Source organism: Myodes glareolus, chromosome 13 (genome assembly GCF_982192425.1).
Source record: "Myodes glareolus chromosome 13, mMyoGla1.1, whole genome shotgun sequence".
Classification (NCBI taxonomy): Eukaryota; Metazoa; Chordata; class Mammalia; order Rodentia; family Cricetidae; genus Myodes; species Myodes glareolus.
The window spans coordinates 73,141,355-73,168,408 of NC_142038.1; the positions used below are offsets into that span (position 1 = coordinate 73,141,355).

A 27,054-nucleotide genomic window follows, 5' to 3' on the forward strand; every position below is an offset into this window, starting at 1 on the left:
CCTGGCTGATCCTAGCTGTATGTAATATCTAGCAGAACCTTCTAACATTTAATAATCCATTTTTTGGACTATGCTTTCTGAATCTTTCAGTTATTGAAGAAAACCTGGTTGTCTTTCATTACACAAGACATAATTATTATTGTGTTTTCTGTCTCCTTTCATGTGCTTACTTTTTAATATTTTTTTGCTGAAAGCAATAAGGTCTGTATCAATAAGAACCCCATAAAAGACTTTTGCTCTTCAGAATTGCCTTTTTATAGAAAAACAAGCAAAATGGAGAGGGAATTTTTTATTAAATATTAGACATCTGGGTTGACTGCATTAATTTTAAATCATTTCTGTAATATTTCCTTTTTTTCATTTGCTGCTTCACATGCTCACAGAATATGCAAATCATTTTCGAACGACTACAAAAGAAACATTAAATATATTAAAATCTACATTTTAATAAAATTGTCAATGTGTAATATATGCCTCACTTCTAAGGAAAAATGATAAAAAAAAGTAATAAAGGGGTAATTTAGACATAGAACTATTTAATATCTCTTTATATTTTGCAAACCAGTGAAAAGTAAATGAAGAATAAAAGCTTGGGACTCAGATTTGGAACTGACTCACTGAAATGCTCACTCTTCCCAGCCCCCAAAGGTTCAAGATTGGCCACTATGTGTTCACTGAAACGGTATGAGTGACTCACTCTTGGATTCTCAGCTTGTCTAAAGATGTCCTGTTGCCTCTCTTTGCAGATGGAGTTGATGTTGAGGACGACCCCACCTGCTCCTGGCCAGCCTCCTCACCTTCCAGTAAGGACCAGACGTCCCCCAGCCATGGAGAAGGCTGTGATTTTGGAGAGGAAGAAGGTGGCCCTGGATTGCCGTACCCGTGCCAGTTCTGTGACAAGTCGTTCAGCCGCCTCAGCTACCTAAAGCACCACGAGCAGAGCCACAGTGACAAGCTGCCCTTCAAATGCACCTACTGCAGTCGGCTATTCAAACACAAGCGGAGCCGCGACCGCCACATAAAGCTCCACACCGGGGACAAAAAGTACCACTGCAGCGAGTGCGACGCGGCCTTTTCTCGCAGCGATCACCTGAAGATTCACCTAAAGACTCACACATCCAACAAGCCATACAAATGTGCTATTTGCCGGCGCGGATTTCTGTCCTCTAGTTCCTTGCACGGACATATGCAGGTTCATGAGCGGAACAAGGACGGCTCCCAGTCTGGCTCCAGGATGGAGGACTGGAAGATGAAGGACACTCAGAAGTGCAGCCAGTGTGAGGAAGGCTTTGACTTCCCAGAGGACCTCCAGAAGCACATTGCGGAGTGCCACCCTGAGTGTTCCCCAAATGAGGACCGAGCAGCCCTCCAGTGCATGTACTGCCACGAGCTGTTTGTGGAGGAGGCCTCCCTCATGCACCACGTAGAGCAGGCGCATGCCGGCGAGAAGAAGAACTCATGCAGCGTGTGCTCAGAGAGCTTCCTCACCGTGGAGGAGCTCTACAGCCACGTGGACAGTCACCAGCAGCCGGAGTCCTGCAATCCCAGCAACAGCCCGTCCCTGGTCACTGTGGGCTACACCTCTGTGTCTAGCACGACTCCAGATTCTAACCTCTCAGTGGACAGCTCAACCATGGTAGAGGCCGCTCCACCCATTCCAAAGAGCCGAGGGAGGAAGCGAGCTGCACAGCAGACCTCAGACATGACTGGTCCCTCTAGTAAACAAGCGAAAGTCACCTACAGCTGTATTTACTGCAACAAGCAGTTATTTTCGAGTCTTGCAGTTCTGCAGATTCACTTGAAAACTATGCATTTAGATAAGCCAGAGCAGGCCCATATCTGTCAGTATTGCTTGGAGGTCTTGCCCTCACTCTATAACCTAAATGAACATCTTAAGCAAGTGCATGAAGCTCAGGACCCAGGCCTGATTGTTTCGGCCATGCCTGCCATCGTTTACCAGTGCAACTTCTGCTCTGAAGTTGTCAATGACCTCAACACCCTTCAGGAGCACATCCGATGTTCTCACGGGTTTGCCAACCCTGCAGCCAAGGACAGCAATGCGTTCTTTTGCCCCCATTGTTACATGGGGTTTCTCACTGACTCTTCCCTCGAAGAGCATATAAGACAGGTCCATTGTGACCTCAGCGGCTCCCGGTTTGGGTCTCCTGTGCTTGGGACTCCAAAAGAACCTGTAGTTGAAGTCTATTCATGTTCCTATTGTACGAATTCGCCAATATTCAACAGTGTTCTTAAACTGAATAAGCATATTAAAGAGAATCATAAAAACATTCCCTTGGCCCTGAATTATATTCACAATGGGAAGAAATCCCGGGCCTTGAGCCCCTTGTCTCCTGTGGCCATAGAGCAGACATCCCTTAAGATGATGCAGGCAGTGGGAGGTGGCCCTGCCCGTTCTGCTGGAGAGTATATCTGTAATCAGTGTGGTGCTAAGTACACATCCCTAGACAGCTTTCAGACTCACCTCAAAACCCATCTGGACACCGTGCTGCCGAAACTGACCTGCCCTCAGTGCAACAAAGAGTTCCCCAACCAAGAGTCCTTGCTGAAGCATGTGACCATCCACTTCATGATCACCTCAACCTACTACATCTGTGAGAGCTGTGACAAGCAGTTCACCTCGGTGGATGACCTCCAGAAGCACCTGCTGGACATGCACACTTTTGTCTTCTTCCGCTGCACGCTCTGTCAAGAAGTGTTCGACTCAAAGGTCTCCATCCAGCTGCACTTGGCCGTGAAACACAGCAATGAGAAGAAGGTCTACCGCTGCACATCCTGCAACTGGGACTTCCGCAACGAGACCGACCTGCAGCTGCATGTGAAGCACAACCACTTGGAGAACCAAGGCAAGGTGCACAAGTGCATCTTCTGTGGGGAGTCCTTTGGCACGGAGGTGGAGCTCCAGTGCCACATCACCACGCACAGCAAGAAGTACAACTGTAGGTTCTGCAGCAAGGCCTTCCACGCCGTCATCCTGCTGGAGAAGCACCTACGGGAGAAGCACTGTGTGTTTGAAACCAAGACCCCCAACTGTGGCACGAATGGGGCCTCAGAGCAAGTACAGAAGGAGGAGGCGGAGCTGCAGACCCTGCTCACCAACAGTCAGGAGTCCCATAACAGTCACGATGGGAGCGAGGAGGATGTGGACAGCTCTGAGCCCATGTATGGCTGTGACATCTGTGGGGCAGCCTACACCATGGAGACTCTGCTGCAGAACCACCAGCTCCGGGACCACAACATCAGACCTGGAGAGAGTGCCATCGTGAAGAAGAAAGCAGAGCTCATTAAAGGGAATTACAAGTGCAACGTTTGCTCGCGAACCTTCTTCTCCGAAAATGGGCTCCGTGAACATATGCAGACCCACCTAGGCCCTGTCAAACACTACATGTGCCCTATCTGTGGAGAGCGCTTCCCCTCCCTTTTAACTCTCACTGAACACAAAGTCACACACAGCAAGAGCCTGGATACTGGAAACTGTCGCATTTGCAAGATGCCCCTACAGAGCGAAGAGGAGTTTTTAGAGCACTGCCAGATGCACCCCGACCTGAGGAATTCCCTCACTGGGTTTCGCTGTGTGGTGTGCATGCAGACTGTCACCTCCACTTTGGAACTCAAAATTCACGGGACCTTCCACATGCAGAAGACAGGGAATGGGTCCGCCGTGCAGACGACTGGGCGTGGCCAGCACGTTCAGAAACTGTACAAGTGTGCGTCTTGCCTCAAAGAGTTCCGTTCCAAGCAAGATTTGGTGAAACTTGATATCAATGGCTTGCCATATGGTCTGTGTGCTGGCTGTGTGAATCTCAGTAAGAGCAGTAGCCCGGGCCTCAGTCTCCCTTCTGGCACTGGCAGACCGGGCTTGGGCCAGAATGAGAATCTATGTGCCCTGGAGGGCAAAGGCAAGGCGGGGGGACTGAAGACACGCTGTTCAAGTTGCAATGTCAAGTTTGAATCTGAAAGCGAACTCCAGAACCACATCCAGACGGTGCACCGGGAACTCGTGCCAGACGGCAACAGCACACAGTTGAAAACGCCCCAAGTGTCGCCCATGCCCAGAATCAGCCCCTCCCAGTCCGATGAGGTAACTCGCCTTTCTCACATTTGCTATTTGCCCTTCTTCAAAAGCTACCCCCACTGTATAATGAAGTTTTCCATGCTTTATCTACTATTGTCACGTATGCCAAGAGATGTGTAGTTTGAAATGCAATGTTTTTCTCCCTATGGCCATTAGCTAGCAATTACTTGGTTCCTGATAAGTAGCATTTTGGCTTGAATGGTGCAAAATAGGACTAATTCCAGTCCCCCTAGGACATTGTCTTCTCAGTGACTGAAGAGACTGCCGCTCATGCCAAGCCCACTGAGATCTGGAATCTCAGCGTAGCCTCACCGCACACTGAAATCCCCAGCTATGCCTTGTGTGTATGGCAGAGAGATAATGACACATGAGTGAGATAGTGTGAGCCAACGTGCTGGCTTGTAGTCAATTAAAAAGAATATATATATTGGCGGGTAACAAATTAGGTAGGGGTGTCTTTCTAATACAGTATTGTCAACACTCACCGGTTTTCTTTGTCTTCTGGGTAGTGGGGAAAACACTCTTGCACAACAGGAGGTTTTCAAAGCGCCCACATTTATCTGCTTAAAGACACCCTCCCTAAGCCTTCCCTCTCTGGTTCCAAAATCCACGTTTATCCGCTCCCCGACCCCGCCAGTTTCAGAGTACTGCATCTCCATGTTTCCTTTGGCACAGTGGCTATGAGAAAAACATTCATTAACAATGCAGTTGTAGTTTTATAACCCATCGTTCCTCGAAGCTGAACAGAGGGCTCTGTGACGTCAGCTGTATCACTCCACTTCCCTACCTGCTCCTATCTGGAGATCCATCCAAATGAAGACCCCAGGGAGACCCTTGTCCCTTCCATGTGGGGTTCCTGTATGGTTCTTATCTTGTCTTTGCACTCCAACTCTCTCGGAGGGCTCCTGGCGTCTCCCCACAGACAGCCATCAGGCAGCCAGTAGGAGAGAATGGAAGAGGCAACTCAGAGCCCATCCTCACCCAGGGTGGCATCTGTGTGACAGGCAGACGCCCAGGCTTTGAAGCTGTTCTCCCATCTCCCTTTTCCAAGTAAGCCTGCCTGTTCCTCTCATTTAAATAAGCGACATCCCTTCCGACTGATGGAGAACTGGAAGAACCAAGTGCGGCTGGTGGCTCCTGGCTTATGTGTCCCATCCAGTTCAGCGGTCCCTGAAATAAGTGCTCCTTAGTCATGCGAACTTGTGGGGGTTTTTGCCTTAACTTTATTTCAAAAAATGTTTAAGTGTGTCCAAACATTAAAGAGCTAGCATAATGAATGTGTGTGTTCGTATACTCACGCTGTTTACCAGATTTGAACATTTTTCCTCCCTCCCTTTTCCCTGTTACCTTTTTTCCCCGTTTCTCCCCTTTTCCCTCAAACATTTTAGAAATTATCCTGAGCCACCCGAAAGTACACCGCAGGTATATTTTGACATCTCCTTGGACCGGGATATTTTATGTTTAGCTATATTATTGGCTAAGGCAATAGAATTAGCTACATTAGGAGAAATTAGATAAATCTAAAATATCTACTATAAGAAGGGCTGTATTTTAATATCTAGACTGTTCCTAAAATGTTTTGTTTTTAAATGTTGCAGAATAAGAGGCTACAGTGTGTGGGTGCAAGCTTGCTGTGCCAGCGTGAGCCCCAGCATAGAGATCCTCAGAACCCCCATAAAAGTCAGGTGCAACCGTGCTGAGGAGATGGCATTGTAAGGGTCCTGGGCTTTCTAGCCAGAGAGCCTCTCTGGGACGGGTGAGAATACCTGTCCCCAAGTATACAGTGGTAAAAGATGAAGGAGTACATCATGGTCAACCTCTGTTCTCTATACAAACATGCACAGGCAGTTGTGTGTGCGTGCACATATGCGCGCGTGCATGTACACACACACACACACACAGTGTGTACACCACACACACAGATTTAAGCTTTTTTAAAGTTGTAGAATAAGCGTTCATAAACCATTTATGCGGAGAATTGCTCGTCTCCTTTTGTAGGATTTGAATGTGCATTGTTGACTTAAGCAGCATGTAAAGATATGTTGGAATGACTGCATTAGTGTGCGTTTAACTGGTTTTCTGTGTTTACAGTCAAGACTGGACAGTTTGCTTCATAGTAAATTGCTTCTGAAATGTCCCTGCCTTCTTATTCTTATGTGTTCATGGTTTATGCTTTCTGATACTTATATTCTACTTGAAATGCAATGCTTAAAAAATGAAAGCAGACTTATGAAGAATATGTACATACTAATTCAGTCAGAATTGCTTGTCTAGAAAAGCATTATTGGCCTCCACCTTTTTTTCCTTCAGTACCTTGTTCTTCGTGGGATAGCACTCTATTCCTGACCTCAATCCCCAACCAGAAAACGTACCCTTAAATCATGGCCTATTTTTTAATTAGTAATGATAATTAAACTGAACTAGTAATGATAGCTAGAAAGGTTATGTATAATCTATGCTTTTATAAATCATCAAAATATTTTAAAAATACTTGCATCCACAATGATTTTTAAAGTACTTAGCTATGAATGGTCAAAACAATGTTTATGCAATAAGTTGTCTCCCTCTGAAACGTTTTCTTAAAAAGCTTGCAGAGATGACCATAACTGACCAGATATTAAGTTTTGGTTTGTAAACATTTCCTTTTTTCATGACCAGCTGAGTGGGCTTTTTCCAATATGTTCATCATCATTACTATTGCCATTTTAGAATTCATTATTCTGTTTCAGTTACCATCTTTTAAATTCATTATATATAATACATAATGTTAGTGGGAGAAATTATATTATATAGCAAGTATTTATTCATTTACATCCTTGGCTAATCACATTAAATTTGTGATTTCCCATTATAAGTGCCTTTTTTTTTGCACACAAGGTAAAAGAAAACTTGTGTGCTTTCAGAAGGCCTCACGAGAGAGAAAGATGGCCAGAGATGAGATAGCCAAGACACACAGGTTCTTTAACAGAGCTTGGATGTGTCTGAATTGTGACTTGTGATCACACACTCGCATGCTTGTTCATACATCAGAGACATATGGATTGTCATTTCATATCATTTGATTGATACTAGATTATAGAATTGAAGAGATTTGAATTTATATATAAATCTAGAGATACTGTACCATCCAGTTCCCCAAGTGGATGTGTGGTGTTCAAAGAAGGTGAACTCTAGACAACTGTCGTGCTGGGGGGATCGGGAAGGGAATTTGAACCCATTTGCTCTTGCTTAATGCCTTCTGGATTTATGAAAAGATTTTTATCTTGTGGTTTGCTCCCATGACTATTAATTGAAAATTTCTGTGAGACTTTGGAATACAGCTTTCAGAGGAGCCTTATCCTTGGTGCTTCTCATCCTTACTATTCTTAGCCTTGACTATGATATAAAGTTGCACGTTGCCTACCATGTTCAGAGATAGGAGAGAGCGTCAGAGAGGAAGCACACAAGCCATCTACCTTTAGTTGCACGTGAGGTGCCTGGCGAGTTCCTGACATTTGCAGTGTATATAAATGTTAGCTCCTCTGGGTTCACTGAAAATGGCCTGGAAGCCCCATCAGTGCATTAGAAGACTATCCCATGGCTTTAAATTCTTCCATAGATGTTGGGAGAACATGGTATCTGTGGTGTTCTTCTGTCTCTGTTTTTGTTTATTTTTCAGGATGGTTTGTAGGTTTCTCCCATGGATCATTTCAGCTGACACCATTCCTACCAGTGCACTGAAATTACTTTTACAAGGATCATCATTATTATCAGAAGGGACAGTGGAAGTCATGTGAGTTAGCCACTGTATTTTAAAGACAAGCAACCAGGCTCATATAAATTGAAATAATTTAAGGTCACATAACTAGTAAGTGGCAGACTTAGTAAGTTCAGTAAGTTTAGTAAGACTTAGTAAGTTCAGCTCTCTTCTCTCACTCCATTCAGACTCAGGACGAAGTGGTTTGTTTCTTGTTGAGATGAAATCTCTCACTGGCCTCACATTTACTATGTAGCAGATTGTCCAGGAGCTGCCCGGTCTCCTTTCTCCATTCTGAGCACAGGATTCACAGACATGTGACCACAGCTGCTAAGATCCTCCTTTTTGTAGCTCCAGGCCCTTTATTGCAGGTACTTTGTAATCCCAGGCATTTATCACGAGCTGTTGTAGTCTTTCTGAGCTCTTTGCTGTCCTCAGTCATTTCTCCACAATGCTAAGGATCCTGAGTGTCTGTTGCTGGGCAACTGACTTCTGTGTGTTCTTTCTGGCCCTCATTGCTGCTAAGTACTTGTCACGGATGGCTGTTGCATTTCTCCAAAGCTTCTGTCTCCTTTCCTGGCTCGCCTCACACCTCTGTGTGTGTCCTGTAGCCACCTTCTTTGAGGCTACCATCCGTCCTTGCTTGCTTTGCTGTTGTGACTTTGCGTGCTCCTGTCTCATGGCCTTAGCTGCTCTTACTCCTGTTACCACAACTGCCACATGATACTGATGACTCTCCAAATTCTGCCTCTAGGGGGCAGGGTGGATCCCTGGGGAGTGACAGAAATGTGCTAAAGTTTGATTTTAGTTTTGATTATGTATCTACATATTTTTGTCAATACTCGCTTGAATGCAAAATTAGTGCATTCTTTTATATGAACTTATATCTCAGTGAAGATGGTATTTTTGTAGTCATTAGCTAATTAATTTGCTTGTTTGTCTGTTTATTGTGTATTATAGGTGTTTGTGTCCACATATGCATGTAGGTGTGCACACAGCTATGTGTACATGCAGAGGACAGAGGTAAACACCAAGTGAATTCTCTCTTTTAGATAGATGGTACCTCTATCTCGGCCTGGTGCTCACCAATTGGCTAGCCTGGCAAGCCAGCTAGGTCTGGATACCCAGCTACCTCCACCCACCCCCAGGCTGGGTTATTGGTGTGTACCACCATGCAAGCTTTTAATGTGGGTTCTGGGGACCCAACTGTAGGACCTTATGCTTGTATTGAAAGCATTTGAGCCATTGAACCCTCTTCCAAGCTCTCTAAAGAAGCCAGCTCCCAAGAATAATGGTATCTCTGATTCAGTCCTTCCACTGGGTCTTGAACTTAGTCTCAGTTGTCTACTGGGTACCTGTGAACTTCAAACTCAGCAGATCCAAATGTGAGCCCATTAGTTTTCCTGTAGATTCTTGTCACGACTGCATCTTTTTGACTTTGCAATCTCTTCCTTTATCTCCATATTAAACTGTCTCCATTTTGGTCATCTCCAATTCAGTCACTGGTTATTTCTTACACCAGTGCTTCCTTAACCCCATTCACCATGTTTTTAGTTTCATTTACCCTTCATTGAAGTACTAAAGCAGCCCCAGAATCGCCCCTGCCCCTGGTTCTATAGCTGTGAGGACAGCTGATCTAAAACATGAGCCCTCACCCCACCCCGCATTGCTTGCCATTTGAGCGTTTGAAAGGTTCTGCATCTTCATCCAAATAGGGCAATGCATTAACCTTTTTCTCTTGTGGCATATAGGACCCTTAAGATTCGGGAACCAAGTCCCCCACTGTCTTTGACCCCCAGCACACTATATAAATCGAAAGTCCCCTTATAAGTTGCCTCTGCTGCTGTGATGTCCCGCCCTCCTCATGAATTATTGTCTTTCTTCTTGTCTCTGCAGTGAATCCACCCAACTGACCTACTTTTGAAGGTTAGTCGTTTCAGAAGGCCTCTTTCCGAGCCTCAGTTCCCACACGGGCATTTTACTGCCCTTTGTATGACCTGTGAACATGATACATAGTACATATTACATAGAACATGCTTTATGTTTTCCTCTCATGAACTCTTTGGGCACAAGCTTGCGGCACAGCTCTCAGTCCAAATACCTACAGCAGCACCAGGCTTCTTCTGGACCAGTGCCCTATTTCTTGAATGCCATGGAGCTTTCTCAAGCTATCATTAAGTATTGAGGAAGCCTCTAGCACAGTGATGGCAGAGGACGCATGGTGACTATAGGGTCACCATTCATATTTTCACCTCATTTGAACTCCAATCATTTCTTCACTTTTGACCTTCCACCCCCTGTTTTGTGCAAACTCTTTTTTAAGGATTCCTGAAGCAGCTGCCAAGACTCCTTCCTGATCACCAATGTTTGGCCTTAATGATGGAGAGGTGGGCTTTCTGCTGCTTTCTTTTCTGTAGCATCAGCTACAAAGGTATCTTGATCCTAAATGTTCCTCTGAGTTTGTAACATCGCTATCCAGGCTTTTTTTCCTGTATTTCCTTGAGAGTCTTTTTCTGTCTCTGGTGTAGATCAGGGGGTGCCTGGGGTTTCCTGTGGTCCTGTGGTCTACTTCTATCTACTCTCTGCTCAGGCAGCTGACCTACTCAGGGGGGCAGTAACTGTCTTCCATAAAATACTAACCAGATCTTACCTTGCTTAGCTTTGAGATCAAACCAAATAAGATGTATTCAGTTATGGCTATAAATAGCAGTGACTATCTTTATGCTTAGATCTATTTCCCCCTCCTGCCCAGAGCACCTCAGTCTGAGTTATGTCTACACCAAGTTGAATCTACCCATATGTATCTCTTTCAAATATGTGTATTGATTCTCTCCCCTAAAACCCATTCTTTTCTCAGACATCCATGACTGTAGTGAAGGGAAACACCATGTGCCTAGTTACTCAGAAAACCATTGGCAGTTCTTCCCAGTTCCTCCCTGCCCCTCCTAGCCCATTAGGAAGCCCCAGGGATACCACCTCTAACTAGAATTGTCAAGATGTCTGTCAAGTGCTGCTTCCTACTTCCAAAGTCATTGTCTTTCTTTCGTTGCCTCCTCACGAATTTGTGTTCTTTATCTTCTGCCTTCCAATGCCTTCTTCAGGTCTCAGTAGGAAGTGTACACATGTAAATTAAATGATGTCAATTAACATTCATCAGTGGCTTCTTCCTTCCTACTATGAATCCACACATCTCACCAGTTTACATGGCTTCCTAGGAGCTTGGGAAACATAGTCAAATGAATGTAGTACTTCAAAGAAACAGAAATGGTGAGACCTGTTTGAGGGTGCCTCAAATTAACAGAAATGGTAAGACCTGTTTGAGGGTATATCATATGTGTGATAACTCAATTCAGAGATATACTGATTGTTTTCCCAGAATGTTCTTTGATGCTTTAGAATTAGATGTGATGTAAGAATGTTAAAATAAGTTAAAAAGTTTTGAAGCTTTTAGTTGTTCAAAATTAATCTTTAATATGAAGGTCCATTTCAAGTGTCTGAGAGCCAAAATTCTTTTTTTTAAATATTTATTTATTTATTGTGTATACAATATTCTTTCTGCATGTATGCCTGAAGGCCAGAAGAGGGCACCAGACCTCATTACAGATGGTTGTGAGCCACCATGTGGTTGCTGGGAATTGAACTTGGGACCTTTGGAAGAGCAGGCAATGCTCTTAACCACTGAGCCATCTCTCCAGCCCGAGAGCCAAAATTCTGTCAGCATAGTTGTTGTGCTAAAAATAGCAATGTATATAATAAGAAATTAGAAGGTAGTCAGTTTCCATATTTTCTTTTGCATTGTTTTTATGTCATAGGAATTTCCACATGAGGGTGAAAAATAGAAGGTTGAGGAAAAGTTAGATACTTTTTTAATTCAGATTGCTGATACTAAGCTTTGTAGAGCTGACATACAAGGAATAAAAAATAGTTAGGTTCTCTCTAACTAAGCCACTTTTAAAACTTAAGTTTGAAATTTATGTGACAAAATAAGTTTATAAGACTCAAGACGTTTTTACAATACATTAAATTGCTTTGACAAGTCCAATATGCTTTTTAGTTCTGATTTATTGTGTGAAATAAATGTTTGGTGTCTACAGAAGAAAGGAGGTAGTGACAATGGCATAACACCAGGGCAGGAGCCTGGAGGCTGTTGACTGGTTCTTTTTGTCCTTTGTGTCCAGCCCCCAGATCAGTTGGCATTGGTCACATCCCCCATGTAACTACCATCCCTAGGTTGTCTGTGCCGCCCTCCAATTCTGAATTTTTTTGCTGATATTATCACTGTGTTTGCAATGAGTTTTTAGAAGTTAGAAATGTTTTTGTGTAGAATGTGAGAACTCTGCCAAAGTCTTTTCTTAAAAATTTCACAGTTACTTGTTACTTGCGTGTGTTCAGAACACATACACGTGAGTGTATGGGCACTTGCCAAGTCTTTTGCACAACTTGCAGGGATCGGTTCTTTCTTTCCACTGAATGGGTTCTGAGGATTGAACTCAGGTTGTCTGACTTTGCAGCAAGTACCCTTCGCTACTGAGCCATCTTGCTGACCCTCAATCAAATACTTAAGAAAAAGACTGAATAGCAGGTTTCCCATGATGGTACTTTTTTCTAACCTTTAAATCCATTTGATTCTGAAGCTGGAGACAGCTTAGTTGTTAAAATCACTTGTTGCTGTTTTTTGCAGCAGTTCAGCCTCTAGCGTACACATCAGACAGCTCACAATACTTATTACCAGGGGATCCAATACCCTCTTCTGTCTTTTTTCTGTACCTTCATGCATTTGGCATACATACAGACACATGCACATTTAAAAAATTAAAGCTAAAAAATAAAAGTCATCTCAATATTCTGAACTTTCTGGTCTTAGTCACTTTCATTTTCTTAATTATCCTTCTGTAGAAATGAGGAAAGTTATTGTTTCCACTTTCCAGCAGAGTTGAGCTTCAGCACTGCGTCGGACATGACCACTTGGTGGTCCTGATGACTTTACCCAATCTACCCAGAGCTGTTTCATTCTCTTTCCTTGGAGAGTGTTGTGTCTTCTCATGGCCATTCCTGCCTCACTTCTGCTCCCTGTGTGAGGACCATCTCCGAGCTCGCTAGACCTGTGCTTGCTGGCCTGCTGCTTCTTATGCCCATCCTCTCTGCATCCTGTTTCTCCACCGGACCTCAGCATTGCCATTCATTCTCTCCCCATCTTAAAAACGCTGAAGACTACACAAGTCATAGTCGTTGAGTGCAATATAAATACATTTTAAGTGAGAAAGTTGTCTTTAAAAATTCATAAATTTTCAAGCTAAAAATATCAAACAAAGCACAAAGAAAGTTCTAAAATAGAAAGTAAAAATACTTAGATCTGGTGACTGTGTGATAGTGCATTCCCGTGACAGTGGCATTTGGGAGGTGGAGGCAGTACAAGTAGGATCTCAAGGGCATTCTCGGCTGTATTATTATTTCCAGGCCTGCCTGGTCTACATGAGATTCTATTGCAAACAAAACATATTTAAACACATATAAGTAATACAGGACACTTAGTAAGTTATTTAGAAATAGAATTAATTAGAAAATAAGCACATTTTAATGATGAACTCAAAATGCAACCTGAGATCTGATATAGGAAGCAAACAAAAAAATGAACCCTAAAATGAAAAGCTAATACTCTATATTATAATATTGATATTAAAATCAGACCAATATAGTGAAAATGAATAGTCTAGGTTAGTTTTAAACATGATTTTATGTAGTAGGAGGCTGTTTGTTTGTTCCCAGCTGCTCAACCCCAAAATAATCACAAAGAACCATATATTGACGATACTGTTTTGCCAATAGCTTAAGTGTATTTCTGGCTAATTCATATCTTAAATTAACCCATCTTCATTAATCTGTGTATCACTGTATGGCTATGGCTTATGGGGTAAAGTTCCGACATCTTTCTCCAGCGGGGCTACATGGCTTCTCCTTGACTCCTCCTTCTTTCTCTCATCATTCAGTTTAGTTTTCCCTACCTAGTTCTACTCCGCCTTATCAGATCAAGCCAGTTTCTGCATTCATTAACCAATAAAAGCAACACATAGACAGAAGGACCTCCCACACCATTTCCCCTTTTCTGTTTAAATAAAAAGGGAAGGTTTTAACTTTAACATAGTAAAATTACATACAACAAAACAGTTATCAAACAAGAATTATAGTTATAATATCTATATCTATTTTATCTCTTATCATAACTAAGTAAAACTATAACTATGTATTCTTCAACTCCATCAAAGACTCCAGAAGGAAATAATATTGCCTAAGTAAACAGGAAATGCTTTGTAAGCAACTTGAAAAACTCTAGAATTAACAGAGACATATTGCTGCCTGGACAGTCACCTGGACAGTGTATCGTTGGAGCATCCATCTTCAGCCTATAGTATCCAGCAGACTTTTCCATGAAGCAGGATATTTCAAAAACAGTTCCACCTATATTGGCAGTTTGTCAGTCACTTTATTCTGTATCCTGCAGAATGTCTGGCAGACTCTTTCATGATGCAAGAACCCTGAAGGAGCATTTCACTTTTAGGCAAGTTCAGCAGTCATTTCTCTGTGGGTCCTGCATGTGCAGTTTATATAGCATGGCATCAAGCAGTCCAGGCAAGAACAGTTTCTTGGCCAGATGGCTAGCAAGCTCCATACAGAACCTCTTGGATGCCCATCTTCCTCTTGAAGCAATTGGTGTTACCAGGAACATATGTGTCTTATTGTCATGAAAAGTCCTAAGTTCTTAAAACATATTTAAATGCCATATTCTGTAGTCTTTGAAATGTTTGAAGAATGCCTATCCATCTGAAATATATCTCTGTACATCTAGAAAACATAACTAACATGACTACAAGCTTACCTATTACAGATGACTCTCTATTAACCTATATTTCTTAATTATTCATTAAATTTTTAAGTGAGCTATACAAACACAGTACCTTAATCAAGAGCAGAAATATACATATAGCAGAATTGGCCATAAATTTGTATCAGTAGACAAGATCCACACCAGTGAACACCAATGAATGTCCTAAAATTCTAAGCAAACTATCTATAAAATGAAATCTTGCCTGTCAAAAATGAGATTACATTGTCATACATTGGGTTCGTCACAAGAATGTGAGGTGGGTTCAAGCTCAGGAGTAGACTGATTTACCACATTAGCAAATTAAGTAAGATAAGTTACATGTTTATTTCCAGGAGTCCAGGCAAAAATATTCAGCATCTTTTTATCCTTAAAAATACTAAACTTGTAAGAAAAAAGACTTTCCTCAACCTAATGAAGACTGTTTACAATGTCAACTTTAGCAACTAGTAGAAATAATAGAAACGTTTTGATGAAATTAATATTTCATAAAGCTACTGATTAAGTTTATGGGTATTATAACTGATCAGGTAAGGCAAACTTAAATATAGAAGTATGGCTCAAAAACAAACAGCAGTTTTACTGTCACATACAGGGTGTGCACTTTTGTTTATAAAGATACTCAAAAGTATCCAAGCAGGCCATGCACCATGGAGCTGCATCCTCAGACTCATTGCCAGAGAGCCTAAAACAGATCTTAGTACAGCTGCTCATGTGGATGGGAAAGACTTACTAAAGTCATAGGCCTTTTCCTCACAGTGCAACCAAACAAAACAGGGAAATATGAGGTATAAATAATTTCACTTAAAATAGGCACAAAAATGTGTATATTGAGAGATAAATCCTATAAAATACATAAAACATTTATGTAGAAAGGGATTAACCATTTTTCAGAGATGTCCTAAAAGGCCTAGATAAATGAGGAAGTACAGTTTGTTCATGGGTCAGAACCCTCAGCATCATGAGGGTTTCAGTTTCGCTTCGACTGAAACTGATGCAGTGGCTCTTGCATCAGCCAAGAATTTCAGCAAAGTTTGTTTGTCTGTTTTAATTCATGTTTTTAATTTTTGGAACTTGACAAACAATTCCAAAATGCCTATGGAGAAATGAGAGACCAAGAGATGTGAACACTCTGGGCACTGTGGAACACAACCATTAAATTCAGCACATAAGAGGCTATAGCAGGAGGACTGAGAGTCTGAGGCCTTCCTGAACTACAGTAAAATGACCATTCATACGGTGTAGCCAAGATACTCGGCGGGGGGGGGGGGCTTTTCCTACTAGTTCATCAATTTGTAACTAGTCTTCAGTAATTAATAGACCCCCAAACGAGATGTTTCCAAAGTGATACGTATCTGAAACCTCAGGATAGCATGCATCCATCTTTGTTCATATATAAAAAATTAGTTCTAGGTGGTTTCTATGCATACATGTTTGAAACACAAAGACATAAACTTCTTGGAAAACTAGGGAAAATATTTTCATGGCCTCAGGTTAGGGGTGATTTTTTTTAAAAATAAGACTTTGTAATGTGTATCAGAAATTAAATGATTGGTGTGTTCACATCCATTAATAACAAGAGAACAGACTCAGAGATACATGCTGGCAACATGTATTGCCATGAATATAACTGAAAAAGGCATCTTTAAGGTATGATTTTTTGAAACTTTGAGTTGATAGGAAATTACAAACCATCAAATAAGGAACATGAGAAATTAAAAAGGAGACCTTTGTCACAAGCAGGAAGTAAAAACGTTCTGTGAAGATATAGGGACACAGAAGCCCATGAGAGTTAGGGGGAATGCCAGTTCATAGGACAGGAGGATTGTGTGGGATTGTTCCTGAGAAAGCTAAAGTGGGGCCAAGGGCACAGGAATTTAATGCATATTCTTTATGTAACGTATATTATATGTGTGCTTTATAAGCATTCAGTATTCGACAAGACAGGCAGAACACTACGCAGAGAAGGTAATTTCAAGCCAGCACTGTGCATGGGCAGAAGTGGTTACCTCATACCTGCCTCATCCAGGGAGCCTAGAACCTCTTCCTTCATTGTTACTAGCCAATTGGATGGTAAAGGCATTAACACATAGTCACATTCCAGATTCATGGTTCCCTTTGGTGTAATTAGAAAGAGCAGTAGCCACACTTGCTGCTTGAACAGGTGTGATCCCCTGGCTTCCGGAACATTCGGCTGTAGTATTGATTTGTTTTTATTCATTGCCTTGTAAGATAATAAATGAATTCTTACTGTATACAGAACATTGGGGTGTAAGGTTGTGAAGAGTGCGGCTCTATACAAACATATTTCTGTGATTATAACTGTATGCTAGAGTTCTTTATGCAGATTAGCTATACATGTTTATCCTCAATGTAGCACCTAGAAAGCCTGTAGTGTAAGCAGTAGACATGGACAAATATCACACTGGAAGTGCTTTCAGCCAAGTCTGCAGGTTTTGGAGAGGGTTGGCCACTGTGGGGAGTTAAGTGCTAGCGATGGGACAGAGTAAGAAGCCCAGGAAAGATTCTCTTTGCATTTATCTGTGCTAACCATCAAGCAGATAGGAGAGACCTGAGCCAGGGGGTAAGCATAGCAGGGTAGAAGCATAGTAGAGCAGTGTGGGCAGGAGATGAGGTCAGCGGGATGGAAGGTGAAGGCAGGCTCTGTCTAGATATCTTCCGTGGTGCTTACAACACTGATGTGTGCATATTAAGCTCTTAAAGTGCTTGTAGCCTGAAACTTGGTGATGAGAGCAATGGAGACTATGAAAAAGATGGAAGCATTTCTCTGAGAACTAAATATTGATACAGTTTCTTAGACCCACACATAAATAGAACATAAGATGTCTCATAAGTATGTAATGTCCTATGTAATTCATCTCACAAAGAGATTGAGTGACAGGTGGAGTCTTGTAAATTCCCCCATATCATGGCAAATAATTTATTGTATAGAATTAAACATGGCATCGTCTAAGCAAGTCTGTGCAGTTTTTGCTGGAGAGAGTTAGCCTCTATGGGGCATTTAGGAGTATGCAGTATAATAGGACAGAAGAGAAGATTTTATTAGGCAGAAAAAAAATCAAATACCAGTTGATAGAAATGTCTGTGAGGCTTTCAACCCTTAGTTTCCCTTGTTTATATAATGGGCTTTATGCACACACTGTCTTTATACACATACTTTCTAAGGTCATCATGAAGAGCATGTGACACACTGAAATATGAAGATTCTTAATGTAGACAAAGCACAGCACAGATGCACACACGATATATGGTACATCATTTATATATTATAATACTGATATGTAAGTATTATACATGCATTCCTGTTTATTCATGCATACACATAACTTATTCATGTAATTTTTCAATTAATTTATTATGACAATAAGGCTAGAATGGCTTATTCAGTCAAACTGTATCTAAATAAGTTATTCTCCCACAGTTGATGAAGTAGAAAAACATAATTAAATGTTAAAATCAAACCTAGATGTGCTGAAAACCAAGGATCAAAGAAAATGCAAAAATCACAAAGATAAAATCTTATTTTATTCACCCTGAGGTTAGAGATAGTTTCAGTAAACACAGAAGATGTAACAACAATGAACAGATAAGTGTCCAGATGCGTAAGATAACCATGCATCGGAAAGGAAAAATGTCAAGTGATATTACTGGATTGAAACACATCTCCAAGGGCAGGGGAATTAAACTGAAGCCAAGAAGAAATTGTGTGAAACATAGTAAGTGAACAACAACAACAAAAAGATTATTTTTTTCATTCTAACTTCAGAAAATAAATGAGTATTTTGAAAGGCATTGAAAGAGCTTGACTTATGTGATTGAAATCCATTGGCATTACTTTCCATTGATCAGGTACAGAATCTTTACACCGTAGGGACAGAGGGGGGAAAGTGGTGATATTTTTATGTGTGTTTTTGATAGGAGTTATAATTTTGACACATAACCTTGGTTTATTTTAAGCTTATATTAAGATTACTAATATGTAATTAGGAGGTGGTGCTTTAAAGCAAAGATACATCACGACCTAAAGATTCAAGTAGTATTGAATCTTAACTTACAGAAACTGATATGAATATAACTCATTTTACTTCATAATGATCTTGTAATACTTACATTTAAAAGTTTGTTATGGGCCATATGGAAGCAAAAAGGAACTGTAATAGAGAGTTTATTTATGAATAGCGACCATTTGTTTAGTGAAGATTATTTATTCCCTCAATACAAGTAAGAGAAGAATGGGAGGAAAGGAGAAGGGTGAGACTGGTAAGAGAGGGTGGAGGGAGGAAAGGACGGAGGGAAACACGTCTAAAGGGGATGGCTGAAAATCTGGCAAGAGTGTCTGAGCTCAATATCTGTAGCCATTCAGGCTGTAAACAAAATCGTTTTTATAGAAGATGGATTTTTTTTTATTTTTATCTATGTCTAGGTGTATTTGGGTATGTGCCTGGGAGTGTAGGTGCCTATGAATTCCAGAAGAGGGCGTTGGATTCATTGGAACTACAGTTGTGGGCACTTGTGAGCCTCCTGATCTGGGTGCTAGGAACTGAACTGTGATCCTTTGTAAGAGCAGCAAGCCATTTCTCTAGCCTGAGAACCGATTGTTTTAGTGCCGTATAGCTCTGAATTGAGATCCTTTCGCCATTCCTAATTTAAATAATCTCAAAACAGGCATGTTACTCTGTCTAGGCTGAGTCAAATATAGTTGGTTCCTTATTTCAGTCAGTACCTAGTTTTAAATGCATGTTGAACTCCATACATGCAAAGAAAAACAGTGACTTTTTTTGTGTTTCTCTTGGTAAAGACTTTAGCCATCAAGAGCTGGTGCATCTTCTAATCACCAATTGTCTCTCTAGTAAGATGATGAAGAGTTGGATAGTTAAATCTCCAGTTAATGCATCCACTGGTGACTGAGTGGGATGACTCAGCAGCTAAAGATGTATTCTTCCAAATCTGAGGACCTAGAGCCCACATGCTGGAGGGAGAAAAATGACTCTTTAATGTTCTCTATCTTCTACCCATGCTTCATGGTTTGTGCCTACCCACATACGGACACATAGTACATGTCCCTACCCACATACAGACACATAGTACATGTGCCTACCCACATACAGACACATAGCATATGTGCCTACGCGCATACAGACACATAGTACATGTGCCTACCTGCATACAGACACATAGTACATGTGCCTACCCGCATACAGACACATAGTACATATGTCTACCCGCATACAGACACATAGTACATATGTCTACTCGCATACAGACACATAGTACATGTGCCTACCCACATACAGACACATAGTACATGTGCCTACCCGCATACAGACACATAGTACATATGTCTACCCACATACAGACACATAGTACATATGTCTACCCACATACAGACACATAGTACATATGTCTACTCGCATACAGACACATAGTACATGTGCCTACCCACATACAGACACATAGCATATGTGCCTACGCACATACAGACACATAGTACATGTGCCTACCCGCATACAGACACATAGTACATGTGCCTACGCACATACAGACACATAGTACATGTGCCTACCCACATACAGACACATAGTACATGTGCCTACGCACATACAGACACATAGCATATGTGCCTACGCACATACAGACACATAGTACACATGCCTACCCGCATACAGACACATAGTGCAAATACACACCCACTAAAGTAAATAAATGTAATCTAATTTTTTAAAAAAAGATATCCAATAATAATACTCCAAATTGTCTTTCAAAACAATGACTGTTGCCTGAACTTATAACCACAACAAAGCATGTTAGAAAAATAATCCTAGAGAGTGCTTTGTAAGATGTCCTGCTTCATATTGTCATCGTTTCCTTAGCACTGCCTCCTACTCAGACCCAGCAGGCCACTTAGGAAAGAACCTCTGCTCTCCCAGCTTATGTATTCTTGGCCATTTTTATCGGGGCTATTTCTAGCTTTATAAGAGACATTATCAGTGAGAATTCTGCAGAAATTTTTCAGGTCTCAAATTAATACTCTGGGGTAATCTGAAGGGTGGCAGGGAGATTCTTTCTGCTTATTGATACAGAATCTAGGTATGTTTGGTGATGGCAGACTTGTCCCCTTCATAACATAAGGGGACAGAAGTTCCCTGACATACAACTCATGCACAACCTCGCGTGCTCTGACAGGCCGTGCTCTGGGTATCGGAGTGAAAAAGAGAAATGAGCACTGTGTATTAGGAAAACGGAGACTATAATTTGAATGGATGCTTATAGTTCAAGCAACCCTAATCTAAAAATTAAAAGTCAGAAATACTCTAAAGATTATTTTGACCACCAATGTAAATGGGAAAGCCCCACATCTCATATCATGGGTTGGCTCACAGAAACGTTATAGATCCATGAAAAGTACAAAGAAACTCTTTGGGGTACGTGTAAATGATGTGTGCATAACTTATGTAATTTCATAATTAGGCTGTGTAGACATAGACCCTATCTTCACGATTTCTCTGAATTCAGATATCCCAAAAATTAAAAGAAAAAGAAACACAAGTTTTTGGAACACTACTGGTCCCCAGAAGTTTGGATGGGCCATCCTCAATCTGTGGAGTGAATTTTATGCTGAACTGTGTACTGAGAAGTGGGGGTCCTCAGGAGTTAGTGTCAGGAAGGAAATGGGTTATAGTTCTGCAGTCAGCGCTGTGCCACACAGGTATGCATCTGGTCATGCTACTCTGTGTTCTACACCAAGCTGGTGATTTTCTGTGAGTCGTGAACAAAGCTGCTTCATCTCTGTGAACCACATCTGGTCTACAATGGGAAATTTGAGGTGGAATGAGCTCACTTTTCCTTCTCCACTCTGCAAAATTTCTACTGTAAAATATGAAGAAGTGATTTCTCATTGGTTAATCACTTACTGTGCAAGAGAAGACCATAGTTTTGGGTCTCCAGAACCTACAGAAATGCCAAGTTAGCACAGTAGCCTTCCTGCAATTTTAGCCTTAATATATAGAGACAGGGGTTTGGCCAGAGCGAACTAACCAGGGAGACTAGTCATATCACTGAACTCTGGGTTTGACTGACAGATCCCTCCTCAGTGGATAAGGTGTGACAAGGACAATTCCTGGTATTACCATGCATGTGTACACACCCAACACATGTGTGCACTAATCATGTGCACACGTGGACACACAAATACACACTTGCGTGCACATGGAGAGTAGAGAAAAGGAAATGTGGATGATATTTGGACATTTTTTTCTATTTTTGAAGAAGTTTCTTAGTAAGATGAATGAGAAAGAACTTCAAGTCTAGATAATTTCAGTCCAATCAATGGGACTAAATCAGCCTTATATTGTTCATTTAATACATGTAACATCACAGAACATTTTAATATAGGATAGGGGAAGGAAACTTCACTGTATCCTGAAAACTTAGTATAAAAAACAAGAATAGCGAAGCCAACATCCACAGCCTGGTGTGGGTGTAATTGTTAACTGGCTTTTTGACTCAGGTGGGATTTAGAAGCAATCTGAAAGAAATGAGAAGGGTAGTTTGACATGCCTAAGTGGGAAAGCGGTTTGAGTTTTAGGGATGGATGAGAGAAAAGAGAATTCTTGATGTTTGGGGGTGGGGGGGGATAGATACAGTGTAGGAGGCAATACAGTAAGATATCTCATGGGAGATAAAAGTAACAAGAGACAGGTAATTTGGGCACTGATGTGGCACTGTGGAATGGCCAGACTGGAAGAGACTACATCCTGTGGGTGGGACATGAGGCTGCCAGAAGAATAGCTGGAAGGACAGACCAAGAATAGAAACAAAGGGGAATGGGGAGGACTCAGGGGAGCTTTTACCTAAAGAGAACAGGAAGTGGGATAGATGCAGCTCAGTGGGAGAGCATGAGTCTCCTATGGGCAAAGCCCTGGGTTCAATCCCCAGCACTTTAAAAAATATACATGTAAAAATATAAAGAGAATATGTATAAACACAGGTTTTTAAATTAACAATAAACATATGAATTGTATATATTAATTTATATGTCTTAATAATAAGCTATTTTTTCAATAGATATGAAGTGAATGAATTAATGCTCTCTGTCCACACGTAAAGAGTGAATAACCCATTTACCTCATAGATTAACACTGCTCTCTGTCCACACGTAAAGAGTGAATAACCCATTTACCTCATAGATTAACACTGTAGAAATAATTCAGATCAAACATGCAAGTATTATTATTAGAGAATTAAAAAAGAATCATGAACTAGCAGGAACTAAGGTTTTGTCTTACCTTTTGGATATTTGTGATAGTTATCCAATGATATCAAGTATCAAAGGGTTAATGGACCTATTAAGTTTTTCAACTTTCTTATATGACAGAGATTACATAAGAAAATATGTGTTTGCACATGTGATATATGCACACGTATGTATATAGTTAGGTTTGATGTTGTGTGCACGTGTGTGTGGAGGTCAAAGGGCAGGTATTCTTCAGACCCCCTGAACTTTATTTTAGAGCATCACTCACTGGCTTAGAACTTCACCAAGTGAACTCGGCTAGCTGGCCAGTGAGCTCCAGGGAGGCCTAACTGCCTGCCTAACTCTATTGGTTGAATTACAGACATGGGTTACCAAACTCAGATTTTTACATGCTTTGGGGGCTTTACCGACAAAACCATCTCTCCAAACCAAGAAAACATTTCCTCATAAACTTCAGCAGTATCTTTTCTATCTCATGATACTCTTCATGTTTTATAATAGGATCATAAATCGTGTCACCAACTCTCAGAATTTGATCCCTATGGACAAGTGATGCAGTTGAATGGTGAGGGAACACACTGAAACATGTCCTGGCTCCTTCATCTCTCCATGTGTACATAACCATAGCTACCATGGCTCCTTCATCTCCCCATGTGTACCTCACCAGAGCTACCATGGCTCCTTCATCTCCCCATGCATACATCACCAGAGCTACCATGGCTCCTTCATCCCCCATGCATATACATCATCATAGCTACCATGAGGCAGAAGGGAGGTTCCACTGACTTTTAAGCTAAAGGCATCAGTATATAATCAGCTGATGAGTCTAATAGAGCTTAAACTAAGTCAAACATTTTGATTTCTTCCATTTCTCTTCAACTGTATATTTATGAAAGAATCAATATATAAACTAACATTTCTCTACTCATGTTTGTTTTTTTTTTTTACTACTTTTTGTATGATAAGAATTTATATATAAGAGTTGGGACATCTTGCTTGCTCTGTGGCTAGGTCATGACTCCCAAAAGAACTTTTTTCTTCCTTCTTCTCTACACAATAACGACACTTCCACTTTTCGTTGGGTTATGTGGACAAGCTTGTCATTGCCAGTAGCTTGTGTCATATTTCAGCCACTTTTCCCTCAGTGTTGAATGACTGCTTTTCATATTAATTCACTATTATGTAGAAAACGAGATTAACTTAGTATGTCTAAATTATTGAATTTTTGTACAAAGCTATTGGCTTTTTATACTCACTCGTACATGAGTATATATTGTACATAATTTCCATTTGCTTGCGAGCAAAATACTTCCAAGTGAAAGGGTTAGTGACCATATATAATTTATAATTAACATGTTTGTTTTTAGAATGGTAATATATATTGCAATAAACATTAAAAGCTATTTTGCTTTTTGTTTCACCTAGCTGAATTGACCAGGTTTTGTGTGAATTAATGCATAAGTGTGTGTATGTGTGTTCACGTGTATGTGGGGACACACATGTATTCAGGTATGTATGTACAGGAGTTCATGTGTGTTTGGAGGTTGACACAATGTCTTACTTAGTTACTCTCCAATGAGGCAGGGTCACTCACTGAACCCAGAGCTCTGTAGTTCAGTTACTTTAGCTGGCTGCCTTGTTTCAGGGAAGCCCCGTTTCACCGTCAAACCTCTAGAATCTTATGAGAGCTGTTACTCCCCTCTATGCTGCCATTCAGAACTCAGTCTCCACGCTTGCATCATGAACACTTTACCCAGGGAGTCGTCTTCTTCGCCTGGCTTGAATGTTTATACAGATTTCTTCAACCTCATCCTTTCCCTCTCTCCACCCTGTTGCTAACTATGGTGTCCTTTATACTATCATTTATTGAGCTTTGAAAACTAGAGATTAGGACTCTTAAAGGTCATAAAATCGAAATTTGCATGTTTTACTTGAAAGAAATATCAATATGCTGCTAACGTCCACCTTTGGAGCTGGCCTTCAATCGGAATCACATGTGCCCATTAGTACCCTTGCATTACAGCCCCATAATAAAGAACAGCAGAGGCAGTCACTGTTGAGTGCTTGCTCCACGGTAGACATGCTGCTAACTGTGCTTCTATAGTTCTCATTCCACAGATAGCTCTAAGATGTAAGCTTTACTCTTTTTAGGTCACAGTGGACTTAACTAAGACTCACGGTCATTAGATGACATCACTCAGCTGAATGACGAAGCCACGAAATAGCGACCGATTGTAGAAAGAACATTCTAGAGTTTCTTTCCTACGAAGATGGCTAAATATAACTGGGCTGGGTATGTTTTAACATCACTGCAGAGCACCCCGTTGTCAGGATTCTAACAGCATTTCAGACTGTCCTTTCCATCCTTGAGACTGGTGACATAAAGGAAACCGAGGGCTGTAAGACAGCTACAGGAAGTGGTACTGCAGTTTTACACTCTGATGCTTCAAACATGGAGCAATGGTGATGAAACAGGAACACAGGAAGCCATGCAGACAAAGTCAAATGCAAAACTGCCCTTCATCCTTGAGGCGCAGAAACTGCGTATGACATAGAGGCCAAAGGCAAGGGCCTGCAGGTCAGTGGGACTACAGGACTCTTTTACAATGGGACTTTAAGTCCTTCTTATAAGACAAAGCCAGATGTGGTACTTATCCATTTATCTATTTAAAAAAATTTTAAAATACCATTGCTGTATAATCCAGGATGGTTTTAAACTCTTGTTTTGTTTATTTATTTTATTTGTATAGGTGTTGTGGAAGCATATATGAGTATGTACTACATACATGTCACTGTCCTGGTGGAAAGAAGAGGGCATTAGATTCTTGAGGAACTGGAGCTACAGATGAGTCACTGTGTGGGTGCTGAGAATTGAATCTGGGTCCTCTGGAGGAGCAGCCAGTGTTCTTAACCATTGTGGGCTTTCTCCAACTCCCCGGCTTTGAGCGCTGTCTTCTTAGTAGTGAGATTGTACTGTGTGGCACCGTGCTTAACTTTTAGCATTGCTTTGTAAACTAGACCGAGGTGAGGAGCTCTGGGGTAATTCAGTGGTAGAGTGCTGGCTTAGTATACATGTGACTCTGAGTTCAGGCCCGTGTACTCCAGACAGGCATATGTGCACAAGTAAATAAATGAATAATAAACAAATAAATAAAGCAGGAATAGGAAGATTTCCTTCTCTTGACAAGAAACTGGAAATAAAAATTCCATTGTTGATCACTATTTAGTACATGAGGTTTTCAGCTAGAGAGTTAAAGGAGCCAGAAGAGACGCAGGTTTCTGATTTAAAATTGAGCAAGTTGTGTGTCTATCCTGCAACAGGGCAGGTACACGGGAAATGCCGCCCTGTGAGGCTCAGGTCCAGCAGCCTGGCATAACATCAGAGAGGTAATGGCAAAAATCATTCACTCCAAGTGGGCTCCAAATCAAGACTTGGACAAACTGAAAGAAAAAAAAAGCACCAAAGGGAACAGACTGACAAAGTTGGAAATGAGGTGGTAGGTTTGGTAGTTTACAAAGACTGCAGTTCCCACTAAGAAGCTCAGGAAAACACAAAAAGCCAAGAATATTTGAATATCTAAAATTAACAACAGAAGCTGGCCCTTGAATTGAAGCTTTGGTAGAGAAGACTCTAGACCAGACAGTCCTGTAAACCAGTAGCTTGCATTGGGGCGGGATTCCCTGCATCAGAATTCAGGTGTTCATACCAGTTTCTAAAGGCAGGAAGAGAACAGCAGTTGATATACGAGAGGAGGGTAGAGAGGCTCCAGCATTGGTCACATGGAAGGTTCTGGACAAAGTGAGTCTTGATGAGAAGACTTTCATGAGATCTCAGATTGAAACTGTTTTTTTTTAGTATTGAAATAAGTTCATGGTTGAAATAGGGTGTTAAAAGGACAGAATATTGAGAGAAAATGGAAACTCCTGCAATAAGCTGCAGGAGTTTGGAACCTGTTCTACAGTGCAGGTCTCAGAGAAGGGTCTGTGATCATTGGGGACCTGAGACCAAGACAGCGGAAAGAGTCCCTCCTTATTCTGAGCTGTTTCCCATCATCTCTGGTAGTGTCAAC

General features: G+C 41.3%; 1 protein-coding gene across 3 annotated transcripts in view; it reads left to right on the forward strand.

Annotated features, from left to right (window-relative positions):
* Znf521 (zinc finger protein 521) overlaps positions 1–27,054 on the forward strand; it is a 284,630-nt gene that overhangs the window by 127,490 nt on the left and 130,086 nt on the right. For all 3 annotated transcript variants that reach the window (XM_085700110.2, XM_085700107.2, XM_085700109.2), the window contains one exon: positions 747–4,099. In XM_085700110.2, the coding sequence (XP_085556236.2) occupies positions 1,187–4,099 (2,913 nt within the window). In that variant the 5' untranslated portion in view covers positions 747–1,186. The remainder of the gene's footprint in view (positions 1–746; positions 4,100–27,054) is intronic.